Consider the following 22,906-nt stretch of genomic DNA (forward strand, 5'->3'; position numbering starts at 1 on the left):
TTTAAAGTATCAACTTACAAAAACAAAATTCTTTCTCCCTTTTTAGTTTTGTGACATATACACATGTACATATATGAATATACACAGGCACATAGATAATGTGAAATCTAGTTTCCACATGTGAAAGAAATGGGGTATCTGTCTGAGTCTAGCTATGGTGATATTTTATTTGTGCTGAAATGTGATTTTATTTGTATGTTAATAAATAAAGTTGCCTGGGGGTCAGAACTAATAGCAAGCCATAGCAGAAGCTGGGTGGTGGTGGTGGCGGTGGTGGTGGCGGCGGCGGCGGCGGCGGCGGCGGCGGCGGCGCACGCCTTTAATCTGATCACATGGCAGGCAGAGTCTGTGTGTCCAAGGACATAGCCAGCTTGGAGACACACACCTTTAATCTCAATACCAACCATAGAGACCTGGAGGTCTGTATAGACAGGCAGTGATGAGGAGGTCATGTGGTTGGGTTTACAACCAATGAGAAGGCAGAACAGAAAGTCAATAAAAAGGCAGACACACAGGAAGTAGGTCTCTTTCTCAGGGGAAGGATGGCAGCAGCAGCGGGTGATAAGAAGGCAGTTTTAGTCTCAGCTCTCAGCTACTGCTCTGATCTCTTGGGCTTTTAACTCTGCATTTGGCTCTGTATTTCTTATTTAATAAGACTATTGCATCTACATCTGGCTTATTTCACTTAATATACTGATTACATTATACCCCTTTTCCTAAAATTTTCATTTTTCTTTACAGCTACATAAAATTTTACTGTATGTACCCATTCATCTATTGATTCTTGTGTAACATTTGTACATTATGTGAAGATGGGTTGCTATGGTTGGTATAATAAAAAGCAGAATGGCCAACAGCTAGGCAGGAGAGATAGGCTGGACTTTGGGGCAGAGAGAGAAAGAGGAGATAATCGAGGCATGAGTCAGATGCCAATGAACATGGTGGGAGTCAGACATACAGAATGAAAGAAAGGTAAAAAGCCATGAGGCAAAATGTAGATTAATATAAATGGGTTAATTTAAGTTATAAGAGCTAGTGGGACAAGTCTAAGCTAAGGCCGACCTTTCATCGGATACCATCAAAATTAAAAAAGATTCAATTTGAACAGGAGAAACCTCTTGATTAGGAGAGGTGATAGTTCATCAATCGATGTGGCAATTCAACCTGTTGAAAGGAAAAATTCACCAAATTAGGCTTGGGGGAGGGTTCTGTTTTTGTCTTTCCAGGAAAATAAAAACATCCATCTTGAGAAATTTAAAGACCTTTGTGTCTAAAGAAGAAGAGAGAACTATACCCCAAAAAAAATTATCAAAAAAAAGGAATAATCTGGCCTAATGGTATAACATACCTTCAACAGGGTAAAATTTCATAAACCTTTTGGAATGTTTGTTTTTGCTGGTCTCCACAGTCATGTTAAACAGGTGGTCTTTATGTAATCCCAACTCAATTAAAAACTAAAGCTGGCTTTGGAGTTGGAGTGTGGCTCCCTCCTTCTCTAAATAAGCATGTTGTTAAAAGAAAATTCAGAGTCTCTGTCTCACATCAGATCAGCCACCTGCTATGGGACAGAAGAAGACCAAAATGTAGGGACTATTATTGTCACAAATCTCATACCCCTCAAATTAATTTTGACTCTTAAAAACTTCTGTTTAGGTATACTACTATTTCAAAATTTAAACTTTCTGTTTTGATAATAATGATATTATAAAGCACTAACTAATTCTAACCTTAGGTTTCATGTAGTTTCCTGTAGATAATTTCAGGCATGAGTTTAAATAGATATTTAGGAATTAAGCCTAGATATCCCAGATGTATTTAACAGATCATGATCCTTTAACCTCCCTAAGATTTACAGCATATGACAATTAATATGGTTAAGTTTTCTGTAGTGAATGATAAATGTTCCTAACAGTCATCTCTGAAGTCCCCAAAAGATGAAGGGGCCACACAATGGCAATTCTACCTGGATTATAATAATGCCACTAAGCCAATAAAGACCACCCAAAGATTGGTTTTGGACTACAAACTGCCCAGGCCAATTTTAAGGTGGCCAGCTGAGGTGGTGCATCCCCATGTTCCATTCCAGCCAGGACTTCAGACAAGCTCTAAACTTTCCCATTACCCAGAGACTGACAATAAATGATGCAGCTAGTTCTCTTGAGACTTAACCATTGTTTCTGTTTTTACAGGGTTCCCTAGAGATGCCGTCGGCCCCCAGACAGTAGGAAGTAATTCTAAGAAAATGATGCCAGCTTTCCCAATGTGGGGTGGATGGTTTTTGGTCTTCCTTGGGGTGATAGATATTTGCAATCATATAGGGGGGTTGATTACAAGTTGTTATAGGGTAAGGGACTGAAGAAGAGATTAGATTCAGGGATCTTCTTCAGAAAAGAAAAAGGGGGAAAGGTATGATAGGATAAAAGGTAGATTATTAAATCTACTTTCAAACTACAAAAGCAATTATCGGTTTTAAATAATTTATGTTGGTATGGATTCTTGTATATAAATTCAAATTTAAGGTTATTTTTGTTATATTGTATATACATTTCTACTTCTGTTTAATATATTATTGTATATTGATACAAATTTAAGGTTATTTTTGTTATATTGTATATATGATTCTACTTCTGTTCAAGATATTTTTTGTATATTGTTACAAATTTGAGGTAATTGTCTTTATACTGTACATCTGTTTCCAATTTTGCTTAAGGTAGTACCTATACAGCTTGTTCCTTACAGCTTGTTTATTTATGCAATATAAAACTGTAGTCCTTAAAAGCAATATAGGGGGCTGGACAGATGGCTCAGAGGATAGGAGCACTGACTGTTCTTCCAGGGGTCCTGAGTTCAATTCCCAGCAACCACATGCTGGCTCACAACCATCTGTAATGAGATCTGGTGCCCTCTTCTGGCCTACAGTCATACATGCTGTATACATAATAAATAAATAAATCTTTTTTTTAAAAAAAAAAGCAATATAGGATAATTTTAAAAAATACAGGTTAATAGTCATCCATAATTACCAAACTAATAATCATGTTAGTTAGGTTTTGTAGGTATGTAGAGACATGTTTCAGATAGATGGGTAATCTTCAAACACTTGGAAGACCTCCAAAATATGGCATTTAAAATGTTTTAATTACTTAGAATTTTCTTGACATGAGACGCCTCTGCTCCTGGTGGCACCGATCTACTTCTGAGGAGGAGGATGGGCGCCAAAGACACTTCATATGAAGTTTGCTTTCTCTGTGGCACAAGCTGGCCTATAGGGCAAGAAACTGCACTTGCCTCAACTGCTGACAGTAAATATGCTGTCCAATCTGGACAAGTAGGACACACAAAAAAAGCAACTGCTGAACTTTGCCAAGACAGGACAGTACTTCAAAATTCCTGCTTCTGAAAAAGATCTGTCGGATATTCTAGACCTATAGGCCAAAGATGGATGCCCCAGTATTGTAGAAGAATCTTGGGTAACTGTCCAGGCAGCTAGCTGTTTCTGTCATTTCTTACATTTTTTTGGAAGACATTTGCTTGCACTTCCTGCTTACTCAGGTAATATTATTTTCCTTCTCAGGTCTTTGATGTTAAAGTTACAGTTACAGTTCTCCCAAATCTTAGCTAAAAATATATTAGATACAAAATTTTGGATTCTTCAGGAGAGGACAGCTATTGGAATAAACTCTATAAATTTGCCAATTACTTGTGGTCTGGACACTTAGAACATATTTCTTACTTAATAATTGTTCTCGTTAGATGTAGTTTCATTTTAGTTAAGGTTGTTACCTTTCTTCTCTTCTGGACAATACTTGATAATAATTCTTATTGTATATAGTTTATTAGAGTTAGAACCTTTCCTTTTTAATTAGACAAAAAGAGGGAAATGTTATGGGAATCCTGTCATAAGTCAGCTAACCCATTGGAAGGAGCATTTAGGTCTGAGAGGCAGAGTTTTCATTGAGAGTGGATGTGACCCAAAGATAAGGCAGGTCAGAGGGATATACAGGCTTTTCAGAGGACAAAGAGAGCACAAATGGTGGGAGCAGGAATAGCTGGTGACCTAGTTCAGATTCCCCATCCCTTATTGTGAAATTTGTGCATGGATTTTACTGATAATAAACAGTAAAGTAATCATTTGACTTCCTTTATCAGAGTCTGGCTTATTTCACTTAATATACTGACTATAATTGTACCTCCTTCCCTAAAATTTTCATTTTTCTTTACAGCTATATAAAATTTGACTGTACATACCCATTCATCTATTGATTGTTGCAGAATATTTGTACACTGTATGAAGATGTGTTGCTGTGATTGGTGTAATAAAAAGCTGAATGGTCAATAGCTAGGCAGAAGAGATAGGTGGGACTTCTGGGCGAGAGAGGAAGAGGAGATCATTGAAGCATATGTCAGATGCCATTGAAACATAGAGGGAGTTGGACATACAGAATGAAGAAAAGGTAAAAGGCTGTGAGGCAAAGCATAGATTTAATATAAATGGGTTAATTTAAGTTCTAAGAGCTAGTGGGACAAGTATAAGCTAAGGCGAGCTTTCATAATTAGTGAGAAGTCTCTGTGTCATTACTTGTGAACTGATGGCTGACAAAAAAGCTTTCTACAGTTGATAAACATCTAGACTGCTTCTATTAACTTGCTATTATGAGCAAGGCAGAATGACCAAGAATGTAAACACATGTGCAAACCTATGGTGCACTTCATATCCAGTCTTGGCTTTAACAAAATAGCTGTTCCACTCAGAATGATTTAATGGTAGGTAGTTTGGTAAAAAGAAGCTTTGTTTTAAAAAAACAGTGTTCAGGAGAGTGATAATTATGGATTGAATTACAAAGGAGAGGGTAAGAAAAGACCAAAGTGAGTAATTTTGAAAGTGAGGAGAACAGGTAGGTATAAGACAGAGGTCAAAGAAGATTCCAGGGTTGTATCTGAGTAACTTGAAAAGGCTTTTTCCACCTGCTGCAATGGAGGAGACAGTATGAGGAAGCAGTTAATTGGGAGGAAGACTGGGGAATGTGCAGCCTTTAGAATGGGGGAGTTCGTTAAGGTGGTGAATAAACGTCAACTACTGAGCCAGGAGCTCAAAATCAAAGTACCGCTGGCAGGTTCTGTTTCTGATGAGGACCCCTGTGCAGACTACTTCCTTGCTGTATCCTGTGTGGCAGAGAAAGATCTTCCTTAACATTCAGAGATGTGTACGCAACTATTGTAGACGAAATTCTAAACGGTCTTATTAAATAAGAAACACAGAGCCAAATAAAGAGTTAAAAGCCCAAGAGATCAGAGCAGTAGCCAAGAGCTTAGACCACCTTATCTTACCACCCGCTGCCTCTGCTGTCCTTCCCCTGAAAGAGCGACCTTCGTCCTGTGTCCTGTCTTTTTATTGACTTTCAGTTCTGCCTTCTCATTGGCTGTAAACCCAACCACATGACTTCCTTGTCACTGCCTGTCTATACAGACCTCCAGGTCTCTATGGTTGGTACTGGGATTAAAGGTTCGGTTCACCGCTTGGCTGTGTCCTTGACCACACAGAGACTCTGCCTGCATGTGATCGGATTAAGGACAAGTGCCACCACCACCAGACTTCTGCTTAATGGCTTGCTCTTAGCTCTGATTCCCAGGCAACTTTATTTATTAACATACAAATAAAATCACATTTCAGCACAAATAAAATATCACCATAAACTATTTCATCAATGAGTAGTTCCAGGAATGTGGGACTTCTGAGAAAGTCCTTGGCAAACTGAAATGATGGTTCACTGAATAACAACACAGGAAGAGGGACAAGACACCCAGGAAACAGTACTGAAGGGGAAGAGACTCTTCTCTGGGAGCCTCATAAAGGAAGTTTCACATAGAAGACATGTCCGTCAATGCTGTTGATGGGACTGGGACAGTGAAACCTGAGATTAACCACTGGACTTAACAACATACAGGTTACAGGAGACCTGGAGGTGCATACCTTCAATACAAATTAAAAGGAACAGAAAACATTAGTATTCAGACTGTCAAAACAAAATGCCAGAGTGGAAGGCTGATGTGAAAGAAGTTTATTTTTTCCTCTCAGTTCTGAAGACTCAGAAGTCAAAGTTGGGGGGCTGTAGTTTCAGTTTCATACAAGGGCCCCCTTCCTTTGTTCACATGGCAACCTTCTTGCTATGTGTCCTCCATGACAGACAGAGAATTTTTTTTTCCTTGTAGAGAACCATGGTCCAATCAGATTTGGACCTCACCATATAACCTCACTCAATCCTCATTCTCACACAAAGATTATCTCCAAGTGCCGTCACTTTGGGGTTTAGAGCGTCAACATGAGAATTTGGAGCAGAGGGAAGTACAATTCAAACCATAGCAAAGAGTAGATTCCAAACAAAAACAAAACGAAAAGGACTATCACCAAGAGTTTCAGGTTTTGTTTTGTTTTTTTGTTTTGTTTTTGTTTTTTTTTCCTGAAAAAGAACAAGTTGAGTGGTAGTTGGAAAGTGAAAATCAAGCGAAGACTATTTGATTCCAATTGAGCAGGAAGCATTAAAGATGCGTTTATTTCCATGCAAATAATTACAGTAAAGAAAGTGGGGACGTCCCTGGAGTGATATTCTCTAATGTATGAAGTGGTATGGGCACTACAAACAATAGTTGATTGTCTTTACCATGAGCACAGATGGTTTAGCTATAGAAACAGGAGAGGCGGCAGACAGGCACTGCCACGCGGAGGTCTGCTCATGCAGTGGATGTTACGGAACCACTCACAAGAGGCCTTGGCAGGTTTGAGCCAAGGAGACACATCATGCAGGCGACGGCCACGGGGGCACAGTGGAAAGTTACGCCCATGGTGCAGGCATGGCATCTATGTGGAAAGTTTTCTTAAAGGTGGAGGGGAGAGGGAATAGAGAGAAAGAGGGAGGGAGGGAGAGAAACAGAGGGAAACGGAGAGAAAGGAAAGCGGAGGTGCATGCAGCCTCATGAAGAGACAAAGGGGGAGAGGAAGAAAAAGGAGGGGAGGGTTTTTTTCCTCTTAAAGGGGGGCTTTATGTAAGATGATGTCAGAACACCGGGCGGGTCTTAACAGTGGAGGCAGTGTGTTGGGGGGCTTGTCAAAATATCTTTCTAATTATTTCTGTTTTCCTGATAAAACAGCAAACCTATCACTTCAGAGAGAAAATGATGACAGTTAGAGGCCAAAGAAAAGGGGACAGAAACCCTCTAGCAGATCAGGAGAGTGGAGAAGAAAGATGGAATTACCAGGAAGCTTAAGACTGATCTTGACTTCCAAGATACTCAGTGTGGCCACATGTTTTCCTTCAGGCATACTCTAACACGGGAAGGAAGGAGGTGGATGGAGCTGTGGATTTCACTAAAGTTAAGTTAGTTAGGGTAGCATAGGGGGTCCAGAAGAACGGTCATTTTGGGTGATGCAGCCCTCCCAGCCTTAATATGGAATCCATGGCGCTGGAGGCACACGGTCTTTCCTACAGGAAGACTAAGCTTTTTGGTCACAGCTGATTTCTTTTCTTTTTCATCCTTGTATTTCCCGTGACCCCAGAACAACTATTACCTTAAATACAAAGTACTCTCCTAAACAGAGGATTCCAAAAGTCCAAGAGGACTCTCAGAATGCTGAGGTACTTGGCAGAAATCCTAAGGGTCACATCTGTGTGTAAATGATGGGACAGACCCCCCTGTCCCATTCAGGAAAAGTCTACGGCATTCATAAAGAAGAGCTTCTCTTGTTCCTCCAATAGCATTTCTCCAATTCTTAATGGCCAAAACACAAATTCTTTTATTCATTCAATTAACATATATTGAGGCCCTATGTAAGAAATTACACCTAGAAAATTCAATAAAATTGACAAAGTGGACCTAAGAGAACATGAACTTTATTTATTTATTTATTTATTTATTTATTTATTTATTTATTTATTTATTATAGTAATTACTGTGCTCAATGAACTATTTCTAAGATATTCATATATCTGATTGTTATATGAAAATTTTAACACTGTACTATTATCTGATTTTGTAGGTAGATGTAAAATTTATCATTTACCCAGATTGTCCTCTGTGGACATATTGTAGCACAGTAAATGCAGTATATAGCAACCCTACCTCCAGCATTTTGCTAAAACAGAAAAAGAAAAAAAAGCATTTCCAGTAAAAACAGGAACAAAAAAAGGGATGTCTGCCCTCCCCATTCCTGTTAATATAGTTCTTGAAGACTTGGCTACAACAATAAGACAAATGAGGAAGATAAGTGTATATGAATAGGAAATGATGTACCTGCATTTGCTGATAATATGATTTGATACATAAAAGACACTAAAGACTCTATCAGAAAACTTATCGTTTATAAATACATTTAGCAAAATAGCAGTATATAAAATTAACAACAAAAACCAGTAGCATTCCTATATACACATGACAAACATACCAAGAAAGAAATCAGTGAACTAATAATCTCATTCATGATAGCCTCAAATATGTGTGTGTGTGTGTGTGTGTGTGTCTATGTGTGTGTGTGTGTAAAATCTTGGAATAAACATAACTAATGGAGTGAAAGACTTGCATAATAAAAATTTTAAGACATTCAAGAAAGAAACTGGGGCCTGGGGAGGGGAGAAGACCCCTACAGGCTGGTGTGTGTGTGTGTGTGTGTGTGTGTATGTGTGTGTGTGTGTGTGTGTGTGCATTACTGTGATAAATAAGCATATGATGGAGAAAGATAGTAAAATGGAGTGGTGCATACACTGTGGAGAGAGGTGGAACTGGAGATGGGATGGTGATGACAGGTGAGAGGGAGAGCTGAGGTTGACATGCTGTTACTGCCCAGTAAATTCAGTGGGAGGGCACAGCAGCTTGGAGCTTATGCAGATGCAGACTCAGCCCCTGAACCTGCACCCGGCCATGTGGTCTACCTGGCTCTGGGCAAGAAGCCCAAGATGTTTATTATTTTTAATTTATTATTATTATTATTATTATTATTATTATTATTATTACCAGTGTGTATTTTTGGTGTCTTTGTAAAAAACAAAGCAAAACAGGTGGGCTATAGCTGCATGGAACTATATCCAGGTCTTCAACTATATCCCATTTATCAATTGGTCTCTTTTTCTTTTTTTTTTTTTCTGGCCAGGACCATACTGCTTTATTACTGTTACTCTGTAGTAAACTTAAAATCAAGGATGTTCTCTTATTGTTTAGGATTGTTTTGGCTAGTGTATCCATACAAAATTTAAGATTATTTTTTAAATTTCCATGCAGAAATGAGTGTGGTGGTTTGAATGAGATGACTTCCACAGTCTAGAGCACAATTGGTAGCATTGTTTGGGGTGGCTTAGGAGGTGTGGCCTTGATGGAGGAAGAAGTATGTCACAGGGTGGGTGGGAGAGACAGGCTCTGAAGTTTAAAAGCCTTGTGCCATTCCCAGTGTGCTTTCTCAGCTTCCTGTTTGTGGTCCGAAATGTGAGCCCTCGGCTGTTCCTGCTTCCATTTCCACCTTAGCCATGCTTCCCACCCTGATGGTGCTGGAACTCTGAGCCCCAATAAACGCTTCTTTCATTCCTCAGGCTGTCTTGGTCATTGCTTTTTAAAGCAATAGAAAAGTGAAAAAGTTCAGTAACCCAGAGCCAGAAAGACAAATGTTACAATTGTTTCTCATATATGGATACTGTCATTGAGCCTTTAGATATGTGAATTTCATTTGGAATACCCATTGAAGTTAGGAAACTAGTAAGAGGACATGAGAGAGAGAGAAATTTTCCAAAGCAGGGGAGATAGAACGCAATGACATAAAGAGGAAAAAGGGAATATGGGAACAAGAAACACTAAATGGAGGGCAAGGTGGAGATAGGAGTATCGAAAGGGATAACTAACACTGATGACCTTTTTAAAATATAGAAACTTACTACTGTAGAAATTTCCTAAAATATGTACATATACTTATACACATACACATACATATATGAGTTTAAATGAAGTAACCCCATAACAGGTGTACAATACCCCAACTAGACACCACATGCTATCCAGTACCAGGAATGGGTTGCCTCTTTTGTTGAGTTGTTGGCCAGTGAGATCCCACAGACCCCAAAACATTACAGGCTATTGCTGTTTCTCTTGGTTACCCTCTAGAATTGCCGGTAAGGCCCAATTGCTGAAGACACCATATAGTTGAGAACATGGAGAAATCAAGCTTGTACTGTCCTAGAAGCTTCATCCATATTGATTAGCTTTCATAGTGCTGGAAGGCGCTGTGCATAGTATAGAGGAGTAAAGGAACAATTAATTGACTTACCCAGCTGCAAATTTTATGAGCTATAACAGTAACGCCCCTGAAAATATGTGCCCACTAGTACAATAGTGGCATGAACATCTTGAAAGTAAACACCTACTTTCCAACTGAATTTAAAGGCTGCTCCATGAAATGATATCCACATCTGGCACCATTATCGGGGCCAAGAACTTGTGGGTAGAAAGGCCATAGGTCTGAGGAGAAAACCGACTACTATTATTCTGCTAAATGGACATTATATTAAAATGACTCCTAGGGATGTATTGCTGTACACATAGATCAGTGCATTTCTCAGCTCACATTAGAGAAGCTTCTTTTTGTAGTAGATGGCAATTAAAGCCGAGATCCACAACTGGTAACGTGCAAAGAATAAGAAACTATGGAATACTTATCCCTAATTGGGACATAAAAATCACAGTCCTCCCCACAAGGCTCCTGGATCTCTGTAGAAGAGGGGGGCAAAAAGATTATAAGAGCCAGGGGTAGTGAATAACTAGGAGAAAATGTATTTTCTGGACATACTATGGCAGTTGCACATATGAACTCACGAATGATTGTGACAGTATGCACAACAGCTGTACAAGCTCAAGCTAAACAAAATTCCAGTGTGTTGGGGTGGGTGGGCACAAAGTCCACCCTAGCTACATTTGTATTGGCATTGGATGACTGCTGGGAGTGGAAGAGTCAGCATTCTGTAAGGGTGTGATCCTGGGTAGGTCAACCACACTCTAGGACATGCCTGACATCCAAGAGTATTTGAGCAACAGAATTTAGACTTGGATGATGGATCTCAGAGGAGTTGGAAATTGGAGTATGATCTAAACACATTGTATGACATTCTCAAAAGATTAAAAAATTGTTTTTAAAAATATTATCCTGTGGTGAGTCAACTTGTACAGCCACTTTGGAAATCAATATGGCAGTTTCTGAGAATTTTCTACCTCAAGACCCAGCTATACCACTCTTGGGCATATACCCAAGGAATGCTCAATCATATCACAAGGACACATGTTCAACTATGTTCATAGCAGCATTACTCGTAATAGCTAGAACCTGGAAACAACCTAGAAGCTCCTCAACTGAAGAATGGATTAGGAAAATGTGGTACATATACACAATAGAGTACTACTCAGCAGAGAAAAACAATGACATCATGAAATTTGAAGGCAAATGGATGGAACTAGAAAATATCCTTCTGAGTGAGGTAACCTTGACTTAGAAGGACAAACATGGTATATATTCACTCACAAGTGGATACTAGATGTAAAACAAAGGAAAACCAGACTGCAACCCACAGCTCCAGGGAGGCTAGATAGCAGGAAGGACCCTAGGAAGGATGCATGGATCGCCCAGGGAAGGAGAAATAGATGAGATCTATATGAGCAAACTGGGGGTGAGGGGGGGTAATGGAGAGCAAGGAATGGGGGATGAGAACATAGAGGAGTGGGAGGTTCAAGCTAGAACAGGGACAGAGTAGGAGAGCAAGGAAAGAGATACCATGATAAATGAAGACATCATGGGAATAGGAAGAAACAGGGTGCTAGGGAAGTTCCCAGGAATCCACAAGGATGACCCCACTTTAGACTATGCAATAGTTGAGAAGGTAACTGAACTAGCCTACTCTGGTGATCAGATGGCTGAATACCCTAACTGTCATCATAGAGCCCTCATCCAGTGACTGATGGAAGCAGATCCAGAGACCCATGGCCAGGTGCCAGGCCAAGCTCTAGGAGTCCAATCAATGAGAGAGAGGAGGGATTCTATGAGCAAGGGACATCGAGATCATGATGGGAAAATGTACAGAGACGACCAGCCAAACTAGTGGAAATGCATGAACTGTAGACCAATAGCTGAGGAGGTCCCATAGGACTGGACTAGGCCCTCTGGATAGGTAAGACAGTTGATTAGCTTGAACTATTTAGGAAGCCCCCAGGCAGTGAGATCAGGACCAGTCCCTGGTACATGTGCCAGCTTTTTGGAGCCTAGTGCCTATGGTGGGACACTTTGTGCAGCCTTGGTGCAGGGTGCAACTGAATGTACCAGGCTCTGCTGACTCCCCATGGGAGACCTTGCCTTGGAGGAGGTGGGCATGGGGGGAGTTTTGCAGGGGAAGGGCTGTGGGGTGGGAGGAGAGAGGACAGGGGAATCCATGGTTGGTATGTAAAATGAATAGAAAATCTCTTAATAATAAAAAAATAAAATAAAATATCCTGTGATGAGTAGCTAAAAAAAAGAGCTGAATGTACTCATTCTGGTGTGAAAGGAAGCACTAAAGACTCTGTTAGGTGATCCATGTGTTCTGTCCTGAAACTAGAGAAGTTATTCCATTCCAGACATGTTCTGGAATGAAACATGAGACTAAGGTTTGGGAAACAAGAGTTGGTTGGCTTCATCATTGACTCATGTGAGTCATTTAACACCTCTGAACTACTTTGTACTTTTATATGTAATATTTGGATAGTCATACTTGCACTGCCTTCCTTATCATGTGAATCATGAGGTAGACCATGAGGAATGATTTAAAAATACTAAATGGTAAGCACAGATCAGATGTTATTATAAGATCAAAACAGGTAAAATCAGAATGCAAAGAAAAGATGAAAGACCCAGAGACATAGTCCAGTTCCAAATGAGTCTCCCCAGAACGGATGGCCCAGTGGTGCTGAGACAGCAGCTGATGAGTCTCCCCAGAAGGGATGGCCCAGTAGTGCTGAGACAGCAGCCGGAGGCACAAAGGGAAAGTGGAGGAGAAAAAGGAAGTTGAAGACTTTGCCAATAGTGACTGCCTGCTTAGACCCAGGTTAGAGGCTAGTTCACCTGAGGACCTAGCACCTGACAGAGACCTGCCACTGCCCATATACACTCTTTATGTGAGTTAAAAATAGTTGCTCCTTTCTCAAGACTTTTTGATTCTACCCATCAGAAAGCAGTTTTAGTAGATTTACTTTGTTAAAATATTCCTGGGCATGTACCTGAAAAATCATAGTAAATACAAAAAAAAAAAAAAAAAAACTACAGCGGTTGGCATTCCCTAAAGCTAGCAGTGCACAGTGGTTTTGTCTTGGATGACCCTACATACTGACTACCCCACCTCAGCAGTATTTCTTTATGGATTTATTGACTACCAGCATAGAGCCATTAAAAAACATTTTTAGATTGAGCTTGAGCATTTTGAGATTTTGTATGTTAAGTTATACTCTACATATACTAAATAAGCAAGAGTCATAGATCATTGATGTCCAGGAAGGATTTCACATACACAGGTCAGAAGTCAATGGTATGCATATATTCGTGTGTGTGTGTGTGTGTGTGTGTGTGTGTGTGTGTGTGTGTGTGTGAGAGAGAGAGAGAGAGAGAGAGAGAGAGAGAGAGAGAGAGAGAGAGAGAGAGTAAACACATTCATTATTCTGTAAACAAAGCAGAAATTTACATCTTGAGTACAAATCAGTTAAACTATCCATTTCAGTGGGGCTCTTTTCTCTAGCCAAATACCACGGGTTAAACAGTAAGTTTAACTAAATACAGTCATATATGACCATATTTCCAGCATTCTAGAGGCTGAGGCAGGAGGATCATGAGTTCAATGTCAGCCTGAGCTACATATAAAGTAAAAGCCTATCTTGGGAAAAAAATTGATTGACGGGAGGAAATAATCCAAAAAGGTTGGTGAGCAAGATCAGATTCAATTGTTTTTCCTGCCACAGACCTTGCTTGAATCCATTTCTTAGATAATTGTTGCCTTGTGAAATAATAACTAGTAATAGTTAACTTCTAGTAGCTTGATACTCAGATGAGAAATGTAAGTATATAATTGAATTTATTATATATTGCATTTAATTAGCCATCTGGTGGGATCAATATTAGTTCATTTTATAGGAGAGAAAGCTAAAGCTTGAAGAAGTGATTGCAATTTAACCCACAGTGCATAAAGAGTTGGGGTTTCAAGCCATTCTCTTGGAATTCAGAACCACCTAATTTCACTCAATGACTGATTAGTGCCAATGCCACTTAGTCCTGGATAAGGAGATAATCGATTGAGCTGGGAATCATAGTCTGCTTGTAAACCAGACAAGACTTTAGTTCAAAGTTCTAAAGCATGGCGTAGCATTGCAGAGTGTAATACTAGAGCCAAAATTGTGGGGCATCTTTATCTCTGGATTAAGGTTTATCACTCACCACCCTGAAGAAGTCCTTCGAGCAAGGCAAACCCAGAATCATAATTTGAGTAGTAACCTAGCCAATTTCTACACATGAAAGCCAAGTGAATACTAACACATGCAAATTCTAATTTTAAAACTGAGAAAAAAACATTTTAAAATTAAAATAATTTACTTCATTTTGAAATAATTGAATAAAATTTCTTCTAAGCAAAAATCCAGTATTTAAGTCCAGACACATCTGCCATTGCTACTGAACTGTCCATGATGATCCCCTGATGGCCTCAAAGAGCTCCCTCAACCAGTATACATGGACAAAGATTAAGGAATAAAGTAACATTTTTTTCCTTTTCTCTGTTTCTAACTTGATGGAAATTGTACTCTCATCAAAGTCATCAATTAAATCTGGGGTAGGGTTTGAAATATTGGGTCACTTACTCGATTAGACAAAGTGAATGACCAATTGGAATCAAGGAAACCTACCACAGGTTCATAAATCCTAGGGACTTAAGGACTTGAGGTATGAGAGGGACCCCATTGACATCACAGATCCCTCCTAAGTCACAATGCTCTTGAACTACCCTTGGAAAGATGCTTCAGAAGCATGAAAATTTTAGTTTGAATGCAGTCAAGATTCCTTAGCATTTTGACTTTTAAAGAAGGAAAGCATATTTCTGTTCCCTTTCAAAAATTAAAAGAAAGTCAACAAAAAGTAATAATAATAAAGCTGGGGAATCAACTTTATGAGTTCAGGTACTTACTCATGAGTAACTCTTTAAAAATTTAAATTTCTCATGTTTCCCTCTTACATTTCTTACTATATATAAACAAAGTAAAAAAAAAAAAAATCCAAGACCCTCAGCTCTTCTCTTGGGCACAATAGGATATATCTCCCAAGATTTTAGGGCAGTTTGACCTCAACAAAGCTTCTAAATGCTTTTTGGAAGCCCCTGTGGAGATATGCTCTGCTCATCAGCTACAGATGTGATGCTGGCAGCGGCAGGACCCTGGGTGGGGAGGGAGAAGCAGATGTCAAACACGCTGGAAGCCTCTCTTGACATTTTGCCACCTATATAGAAACTAGCACCAAATTTTAAAATGCCATCAATGCAAAAATTCACTTGCCATAGTTCCTCATCAGATTCTTCTGCATTCTGGTTGCCTAGATACAGATGTAAACAAAAGTGCCTCCCTGCCTGCTGAAGAACAGCCAGATCCACCCGATGGCACCCTTCCTGGCTCAGCTAGTGACCAAGAAATGAAAGCAAGTACTTTTAGATATTCATATTAAGAATGGAATAATTGGCTCAGTTTCTCTAAAGCTCAGGGTTGTTTAGCGTTTGAAGGAATCCCAGAAGAATGGCTTCCTTCTTTGTTTTCTTGCAGTTCCTGTTGTTCTGCCTGGATAAAGTGACTGAGCACAGCAAGGCTACGTTGAAAAAAATTGTCTCAGTTTGTAAATACATTAACTGGATTGATTTTTAATATGGGGCTAAGTTTTTAAATTTGATGATGATTTACTGTGATAAAGACTCTTTAAGAAAAAAGAATAGTTATATGCAATGTTCCTTTTTCATACGTCTCATGTTTTCCATTAATGACGAAGGTCATACAAAGCAAGCTGTGCTTTTGGACTTTGGTAGTTCTAACAATATCCGAGCAGTACACAGTCTCTTCTTATGAATCAGGTACCAGAAAGCCAGCATGACGACATCAAGTACTGGCTTCGAGTTTCTGTTTAGTTTGGGTGACTGCTTAACCCCAGTTTTTCGTCTGATATAAAATAGGCTAGTTAGACCTACCTCTTGTGGGGTTCTAATGAGCTACTTAAAATGTTAGCAAGCAAAACAGGCTCAGTGTGAAATGTGATTATCATCACATGACCCATTACTTTCTCAGTCCTCAAGTTCCTCACCTATAAAATGAGTCATCTTAAGTTAGTTATTTAAAGAAACTTTTGTCATATATGATGAAAAAACAATGATACTGATCTAATAGAGCTATTAGAAAAATGAAATCACAATATATATGAGAAGATTTTATAGTATAAGAATTATAACATTTTAGAATATTATTGTGAACACATTAATTAATTAATTGACACATATGGAAAAATCCCATAATAATAATTTATGAAGTAATTTTCACATATAATCACATCTTAGCCTCTAAGAATATATTGAAAAGACACACACACACACACACACACACACACACTATGTTCCCAAAGTAGAAGTGATGAGAATATCCTAGTAATTCATTCCTTTTGGACACATTCATTCCACAAATATTTACACAGCATTATTGGTTGTCAAATGCATAAGGCAAAGACTAACCAGTTGATAAGGAAGTACCAAGCCCAGACTCCCGCCACCCTTGGGGTTCCATGGAGATGTGAGAAGGAAACAGCTGGCATGAGGGGAGTAATAAGTTCAGGACCCAAAGCATTTGCAGTAGGAAACAGTAGTGAGAAGTGGTGCTAGGCAGAAATCTGTTCAGGCCCTCTGGGGACACAGAACGGTATCCAGGACACAAGTGTAAAGTGTACAGTGGGGTATTCTTGAGAGCAATGATTCTCAACCTTCCTAATGCTGCAACCTTTTAATATTATTCCTCATGTTGTGGTGACCCCCAACCATAAAATTACTTAATTGCTACTTCATAACTGTAATTTTGCTACTGTTATGAATTGTAATGTAAATATCTAATATGCAGGATATCTGATATGTGACACCGCCCCTCTAAGGGTTTGCAACCCACAAGTTGAGAACCACTGCTTTAGGGTGAGCCCGGGCCAAGACATATCCAACCTCTTCCGGCCCCAATCCACAATATGTACAGAGCCTATGCACTCTCCCAAAAGCTCACTGGCCCCATACTGACCAGCTGGGAGCCTGTTCCGATAGCCTCCTGCCAACTGGCTGGATGGAGCCAGCATGACCACTATCAATTTTCTTGATAATAGAGTTGCGTGGTTTTCTAATTTTGTTCAGAGGAGAGAATTTGCAAGTAAGTGTCTCAGCCCTTACCATTTTAACGGAATCAACCAAGAAATAGTTGATTTCATTAAAACTTCCTAAAGAACTCTTTCTGAACAAAAAATCTTAATGTTTAATACCATTGTCTTAATTGGGGTTTCTATTGCTGTGAAGAGACATCATAGGCATGGAAACTCTTATAAAGGAAAACATTTGATTGGGGTGGCTTACAGTTTTAGAGGTTTAGTCCATTGTCAACATGGTAAGGCATGGTGACATGGTGCTGGAGAAGGAGCTGAGTGTTCTACATCTTGATCCACAGGCAACACAAGAAATCTGTGTCCACACTGAGCATATCTTGAGCATAGGAGACCTCAAAGCCCTCCTGCACAGTGACACACTTCCTCCAACAAGTCTATACCTCCTAATAGTGCCAGTCTCTAAGGGGGCCATTTTTTTTTTCAAACCACCACACCAATCATTTTACTATGCAGTAGTATAACCCAAGAAAAATATTCAACAAACATACCTTGTTCAATGTGTTAACTTAGAATGCCAGTTACATTCCCTCCACTGAATCCAATTCAATGATTGGCTATTAAAATTAAAATAAAATGTGCTTTGTTTTTAAACTTTAAAAAGGCATTATAACTTTAGTTGTTTTAATATATGGAAATAGTGGGCATATTTGGCATCTTTTTCCTCATAGGAATGTTACTGAATTATCAACCTTTATGGAAATAGAAACTTCTAGAAGTAGTAGAATAGTGAATTAGATATTTTCAGCTAAATGTTCATATAGCCAACTTGTTTCATGCTTCTAAATTAACATACATATGTTCTATGCTTTTATTTCTCATCTATAATAATCTGACATCTAAGGTTTTTTAGAATATAAAATTACTTGGATTGACTAGCTTTCTAGTTTGGGGCTGTTTTGAAAATTAGCTGATTCCCCTAGGAAATTACTATGTCAGGAATAATTCACTACCCTTGGACTTCTTTCAAAACTCAATCAATAATCACTGGAGTTTTCATTTAGAAGTTTTCATCTTGGATTGATGTATGGCTTTAACTTCTACAAAGCTTTTCCTGATGTGTTACCAAACCTATTGAAGCAGAGCTCTTTAGGAATGCCCCAGAACTCAATTTCTGTTTTAGTCACTAACAATACAAACGGTATGTGTAAGGTTAACCGGTGGTGTATATTTTGTTTAAAATAAAAACATTTGTTTAAGTACAGGAGGGATGAAGAGTAGTCCACTCAAGCATCACATGATACATTTTGAATCTGTTGCCTCTGTTTTAGGTAAGATTTTCTCCAGCCAAAATGTCAACCAAGCACTCTACAGATCTAGTTGAATATGTTGACAAGTAAGTATATAAACCAACGGTTTAACTATTTACTGCATTTAATGACTTAGTAGCGATTATAGTGGCTGAAACCTCTGAAATCCCATAAATAGTTCCCTGCTTCCAGAAAGCCTGAACCTCAAACAGGCAAACCTCACTATCTCTAGATGGATGTTACTGCCTTCTCTTTAAGTGACTCCATAAATTCCTGTAGATTTGTGGGGGAAATAATGCAACTGGGCAAGAGTTGACCCACAGCACAACATGACGCATAGATAACTCTCCAGTTAAACCAAGGTCTGTTGACACTGATAAAAACCCAGGAAAACTTGAGGCATGTTAATCATCAGAAAAAAAATTTGACTTTTTAAAAAACCAAATTCCATTACATTTTTACTTACAGTGTTTGGAGCCTGTTTGGAGTCGTGAACAGGAGGGGGACCTTGGTGTCACAGCTCTGGCCCTTAGAATGCAACTATTGGTAGATCCATATTGTCCAAAGGTCCCCAAATTCTAGTGTTTAAGGGTGGGGCTTTAGAAGTAATCATCCGGTTAGAGCTGTCTTGTTCTCAGCACATGAAAGGGTGTTATCCGCCCTCTATTAACGACTTCACAGAACTGGGAACTTGGTCTTGGTCTGTCCACTGTTGTTGTCAACCCTGCATTTGGGAAATTTAGAGCCTTCTTTTCAATTGCAAAACAAGGAGGTTGGACAAAAGGCTTTTCTGCAGCTTTGAAACAATTCTGAGTCAATAACCACAGAAGAAACGTGGCCAAATAAATGAGTCAATGCGAAGAAAGACTGTAAACAGTAGACTGATTTTTAAAGTCATCTTCGACAATGAAAATGATGAAATTTTAAATTCGGCCTTTAATTGCAATAGTTACAGTTAAGAATTTCCCCAAATGAATTTAATTCATTTCAGTAATCCAGAGTTTCAGTTTTTCTCATGCTTTCCGTACCTGAGATTGCTTACATGAGTAAAGATTTACAATTTTTTATGGGGGCAAGGGGGAGGATCAAAACATGAGAAATGATTTTTCACTTAGATAAATGAATTTTTCTGAGTTAGGAACAATGAATATAAGATGCCCCAAACTGATTATAAAAGGCATATTAGCTAACTTTAAGCATCCTAGAAGGGACAGTTGTTTCCACCTGTCTGCATACAGCAAATGGAAACTAGAAATCATTTTTCCAATCTATTAAGAAAATTCCAGTTTGGAGCCAGAGTGACCTACATTCCAGGGGACAAGAGAATAAACTCCTAAAGAACGATAACTAACTTTAAATTTTAGAACATTATCTTGGATTTCAGCCCAAGAAAAGGTTAATGACGTTTATTCATGAATGTATTTTGTAAGTGTATGTGTGCGGGCCTGTGTGCACATGTGCAGGCCAGAGGAGAACCATGGGAGTTGGTGCTGTCCTTGCAAGTGTGGGTTCCAGGTCATCAGGCTTGGTGGTAAACACTTTGTTTGCTTAGCTATCTCAACCAGTTGGATCTCAGCAAAATGGAGTTAAGACAAAGATGGCCTGGCCCCAACATTCATTTCTTTCTCAATCACACACAGTCCCATCCCCCAATGCCTAAGCCATGTGTCTATTTTATTCACCATTCAAGATGGTTAGGTACACTGTGCTACTCACTTCTGTTCTCCCAGGCTGCAGCCCCAAACGCTGTGTGCTTTTTAATAACACTGCAGTGGTCTAGCATGTTGTAGTGAATATCAATTTTTGATGAGCTATAGCTGACGGATATAATTGAGAGTAAGGCAGGTGACGGGGGACTGAACTGTATGAGCTGTACTTACAGAAATGCTTATGGGACGCTGACTAGCAGAAAAACAAAATGACATCCAGACATTGCTACTATCACTGCAGAATTTTGAATTGGCATATTTAATAAAAAACATTTTCTTTAAATAACTATATCCTGTAAATTACCAATTGGCAACGGTGTACTGGCATGCAAAGGAGGCACTTAGACAAGTCAAGGTCATCATCCACTCATTAAACCACCCGAGTAGACATTACACAGCTCCAAGGATTCGTCCTTACAGACATACGTCAATATGTTTAAGGGTAATATTCAGAAAAGGGTAATAAAAAGCCCCCAAAGCAAAACTCGAGTAACAAAAGAGATCATGCTATCCTATGAAAACGTTTAGCCTAGAGATGTGCATACTAAAGAGGCTGCAGACTGCCTGTTCACAGGGTACTTCTTGGCCTCTCAGTTGAAACAATACCCACAAAGTTGTCAATACTTGCTAAATGTCAGGTCATAGTGAATAATCCCTAAGTGGGGCAGCTGAATTACTGCTCATATCTATAGGACAACGTGGTGGTGTCACCATATTAAAGGCAGTAAATAGTTCTAAAGTGCACTATTTGTTAATTCAGAGTCAGCAGACACACTTGCCTTACGACAGTGTGCACACGCTCATGTAAGCTTAGTGAACTGGAAAGCACCAGAGTCTTGTTTCTTACTGATTTTCTCCAGCTGTTAAGGAAACACTAATGAAGTCCACAGCTCACTAGATTGTGATTGAGAAAGAAAGCCCCTTTTCCCTTCTCTGGTCAATTTTTGCCTTCTCTAAGAAGGCGGGGTTTCAAATGATCGGTGATAAGTTCTTGAGGCTACTCAATTCCGCCCATGATTTTTCATCCACATCTTCCTATGTAATAAAGTAGGTGGTTAAGATTTTAGAGCACATATTATCCTCTCAGAGGATTTAATTTTGAACAGAAAACAAATTGTGCTCGTGAATCTCTTACGTTTATTTAATTGGCTTTCCTGTAAGGGGAGAATTTTTTTTTCTCTCACCTTGGAATCAAATGCTTCCTGAGGCCCCTTCTAATCCTTCCAAAGCTTGTCATTACTCACTCACAAATTATTGGGCACCTAGTATGTGCAGGCACTGGACTAGGCACTTGCAAAGTCACCAGTGAGAAATTAGACAAAGATTCCGACCTCACATACCTTCCATTCCAGAGAAGGAAGAGGCAGAAATTCTTAGTAAGCCCATCAGGACAATTGCTGCTGATAGGCTGGCATTTGAGCTTGTGGACACCTGGGCAAGGACAAAGTTTGTCAGGCATGAATGCAGAGGGGATGAGGATTGTTGGAGTAAGAAGGATGGAAATATAAACAAATTTCTATAATATCAGAATCTTTGTCTGTCTTGCCTAAGGGGAAAATCCTAAGTTTCCTAAATCAAAAAGGAGCCTGAGAAGCAAAGCTGTTTCACACTGAGCAGTTGCTGGGCCGACTTATAGTCACCATATATCTCAACAACCTTCTTGGGGGTACATTTTGGGAGGATGAGTCTGGCTGCTAGTCAAATAGTATATAAAATTGAGATAGATAAAACTTTCAGTGTATCAAATGGGTGAGACAATAAAGGATTAATAATTTCTGTTTGTGAGAATGTGGCATTCAGGGTCTGAAGATATTCATTACCAGGTCTTCTTAGGACAGTGACAGGCATTTTTTTTACGACATGACTCACTGTTTGTTACTATGTGATGGAGACAGATATCTCATATCGTGATACATAAGAATGGAAAGCGAGACTCTGTTGCTAAGCTTTGGATAGGGCAGGTCAGACTGGGCTGTCACCAACCACAGGAAGTCTTTGATTTTTCTGTAATCTGCCACGTTCACTATATTGGGTAAGTTGCTGGTGATGAGTAGGCACAGCTATAGGCATCTTGTGCTACTCACAAAGACCCCAAAACCCATCGGAGCAAAGCTGCCCAAAGAAACCCAGTTACCTCTACCTCAGGAGGGTCTCAATTTCTGCCACATCCAAGAAATGACAAATGAAAGACCCTGCTGGAACATGGACCACAGTCAAGCTCAGTTCTCTAGAGAGAGACAGTGGAGGGTTTCAGCAAGAAGAGATGTGAACCAAGCAGAAGAAGGTGACTAGAGGAAAGGTCCATGGTGTTGAAGCAAGTTACACACCAAAAGCCAGGCACTAAACACGCCTGTGTCTCCAAGATGTCTTCCTCGGAGATGCAGGTGTAAAGACATCAGAACAATGAATGCTGCAGTGAGGGAGGACAGATGTGGAGCATGCCAAGATACCTCTCAGCTGAGACAACTTCCGAGTCT

General features: G+C 39.4%; 1 protein-coding gene and 1 long non-coding RNA gene across 3 annotated transcripts in view; one reads left to right on the forward strand and one right to left on the reverse strand.

Moving 5' to 3' along the window:
- The window catches only part of LOC119089129, a 41,329-nt gene extending 21,871 nt beyond the window's left edge, over nt 1-19,458 (reverse strand). The window contains exon 1 of the long non-coding RNA XR_005092961.1: nt 19,187-19,458. This is a non-coding gene — a long non-coding RNA (uncharacterized LOC119089129). The remainder of the gene's footprint in view (nt 1-19,186) is intronic.
- The window catches only part of Fam81b (family with sequence similarity 81 member B), a 79,827-nt gene continuing 71,939 nt past the window's right edge, over nt 15,019-22,906 (forward strand). The window contains exons 1-3 of one of the 2 annotated variants that reach the window (XM_037211088.1): nt 15,019-15,207; nt 15,621-15,718; nt 18,742-18,806. In XM_037211088.1, coding sequence (XP_037066983.1) covers nt 15,198-15,207; nt 15,621-15,718; nt 18,742-18,806 — 173 coding nt within the window. In that variant the 5' untranslated portion in view covers nt 15,019-15,197. Of the gene's footprint in view, nt 15,208-15,620; nt 15,719-18,741; nt 18,807-22,906 lie in introns of those variants that run through there. The other variant, XM_037211089.1, reaches the window with a different exon arrangement.

This window comes from Peromyscus leucopus, chromosome 15 (genome assembly GCF_004664715.2).
Source record: "Peromyscus leucopus breed LL Stock chromosome 15, UCI_PerLeu_2.1, whole genome shotgun sequence".
NCBI lineage: Eukaryota > Metazoa > Chordata > Mammalia > Rodentia > Cricetidae > Peromyscus > Peromyscus leucopus.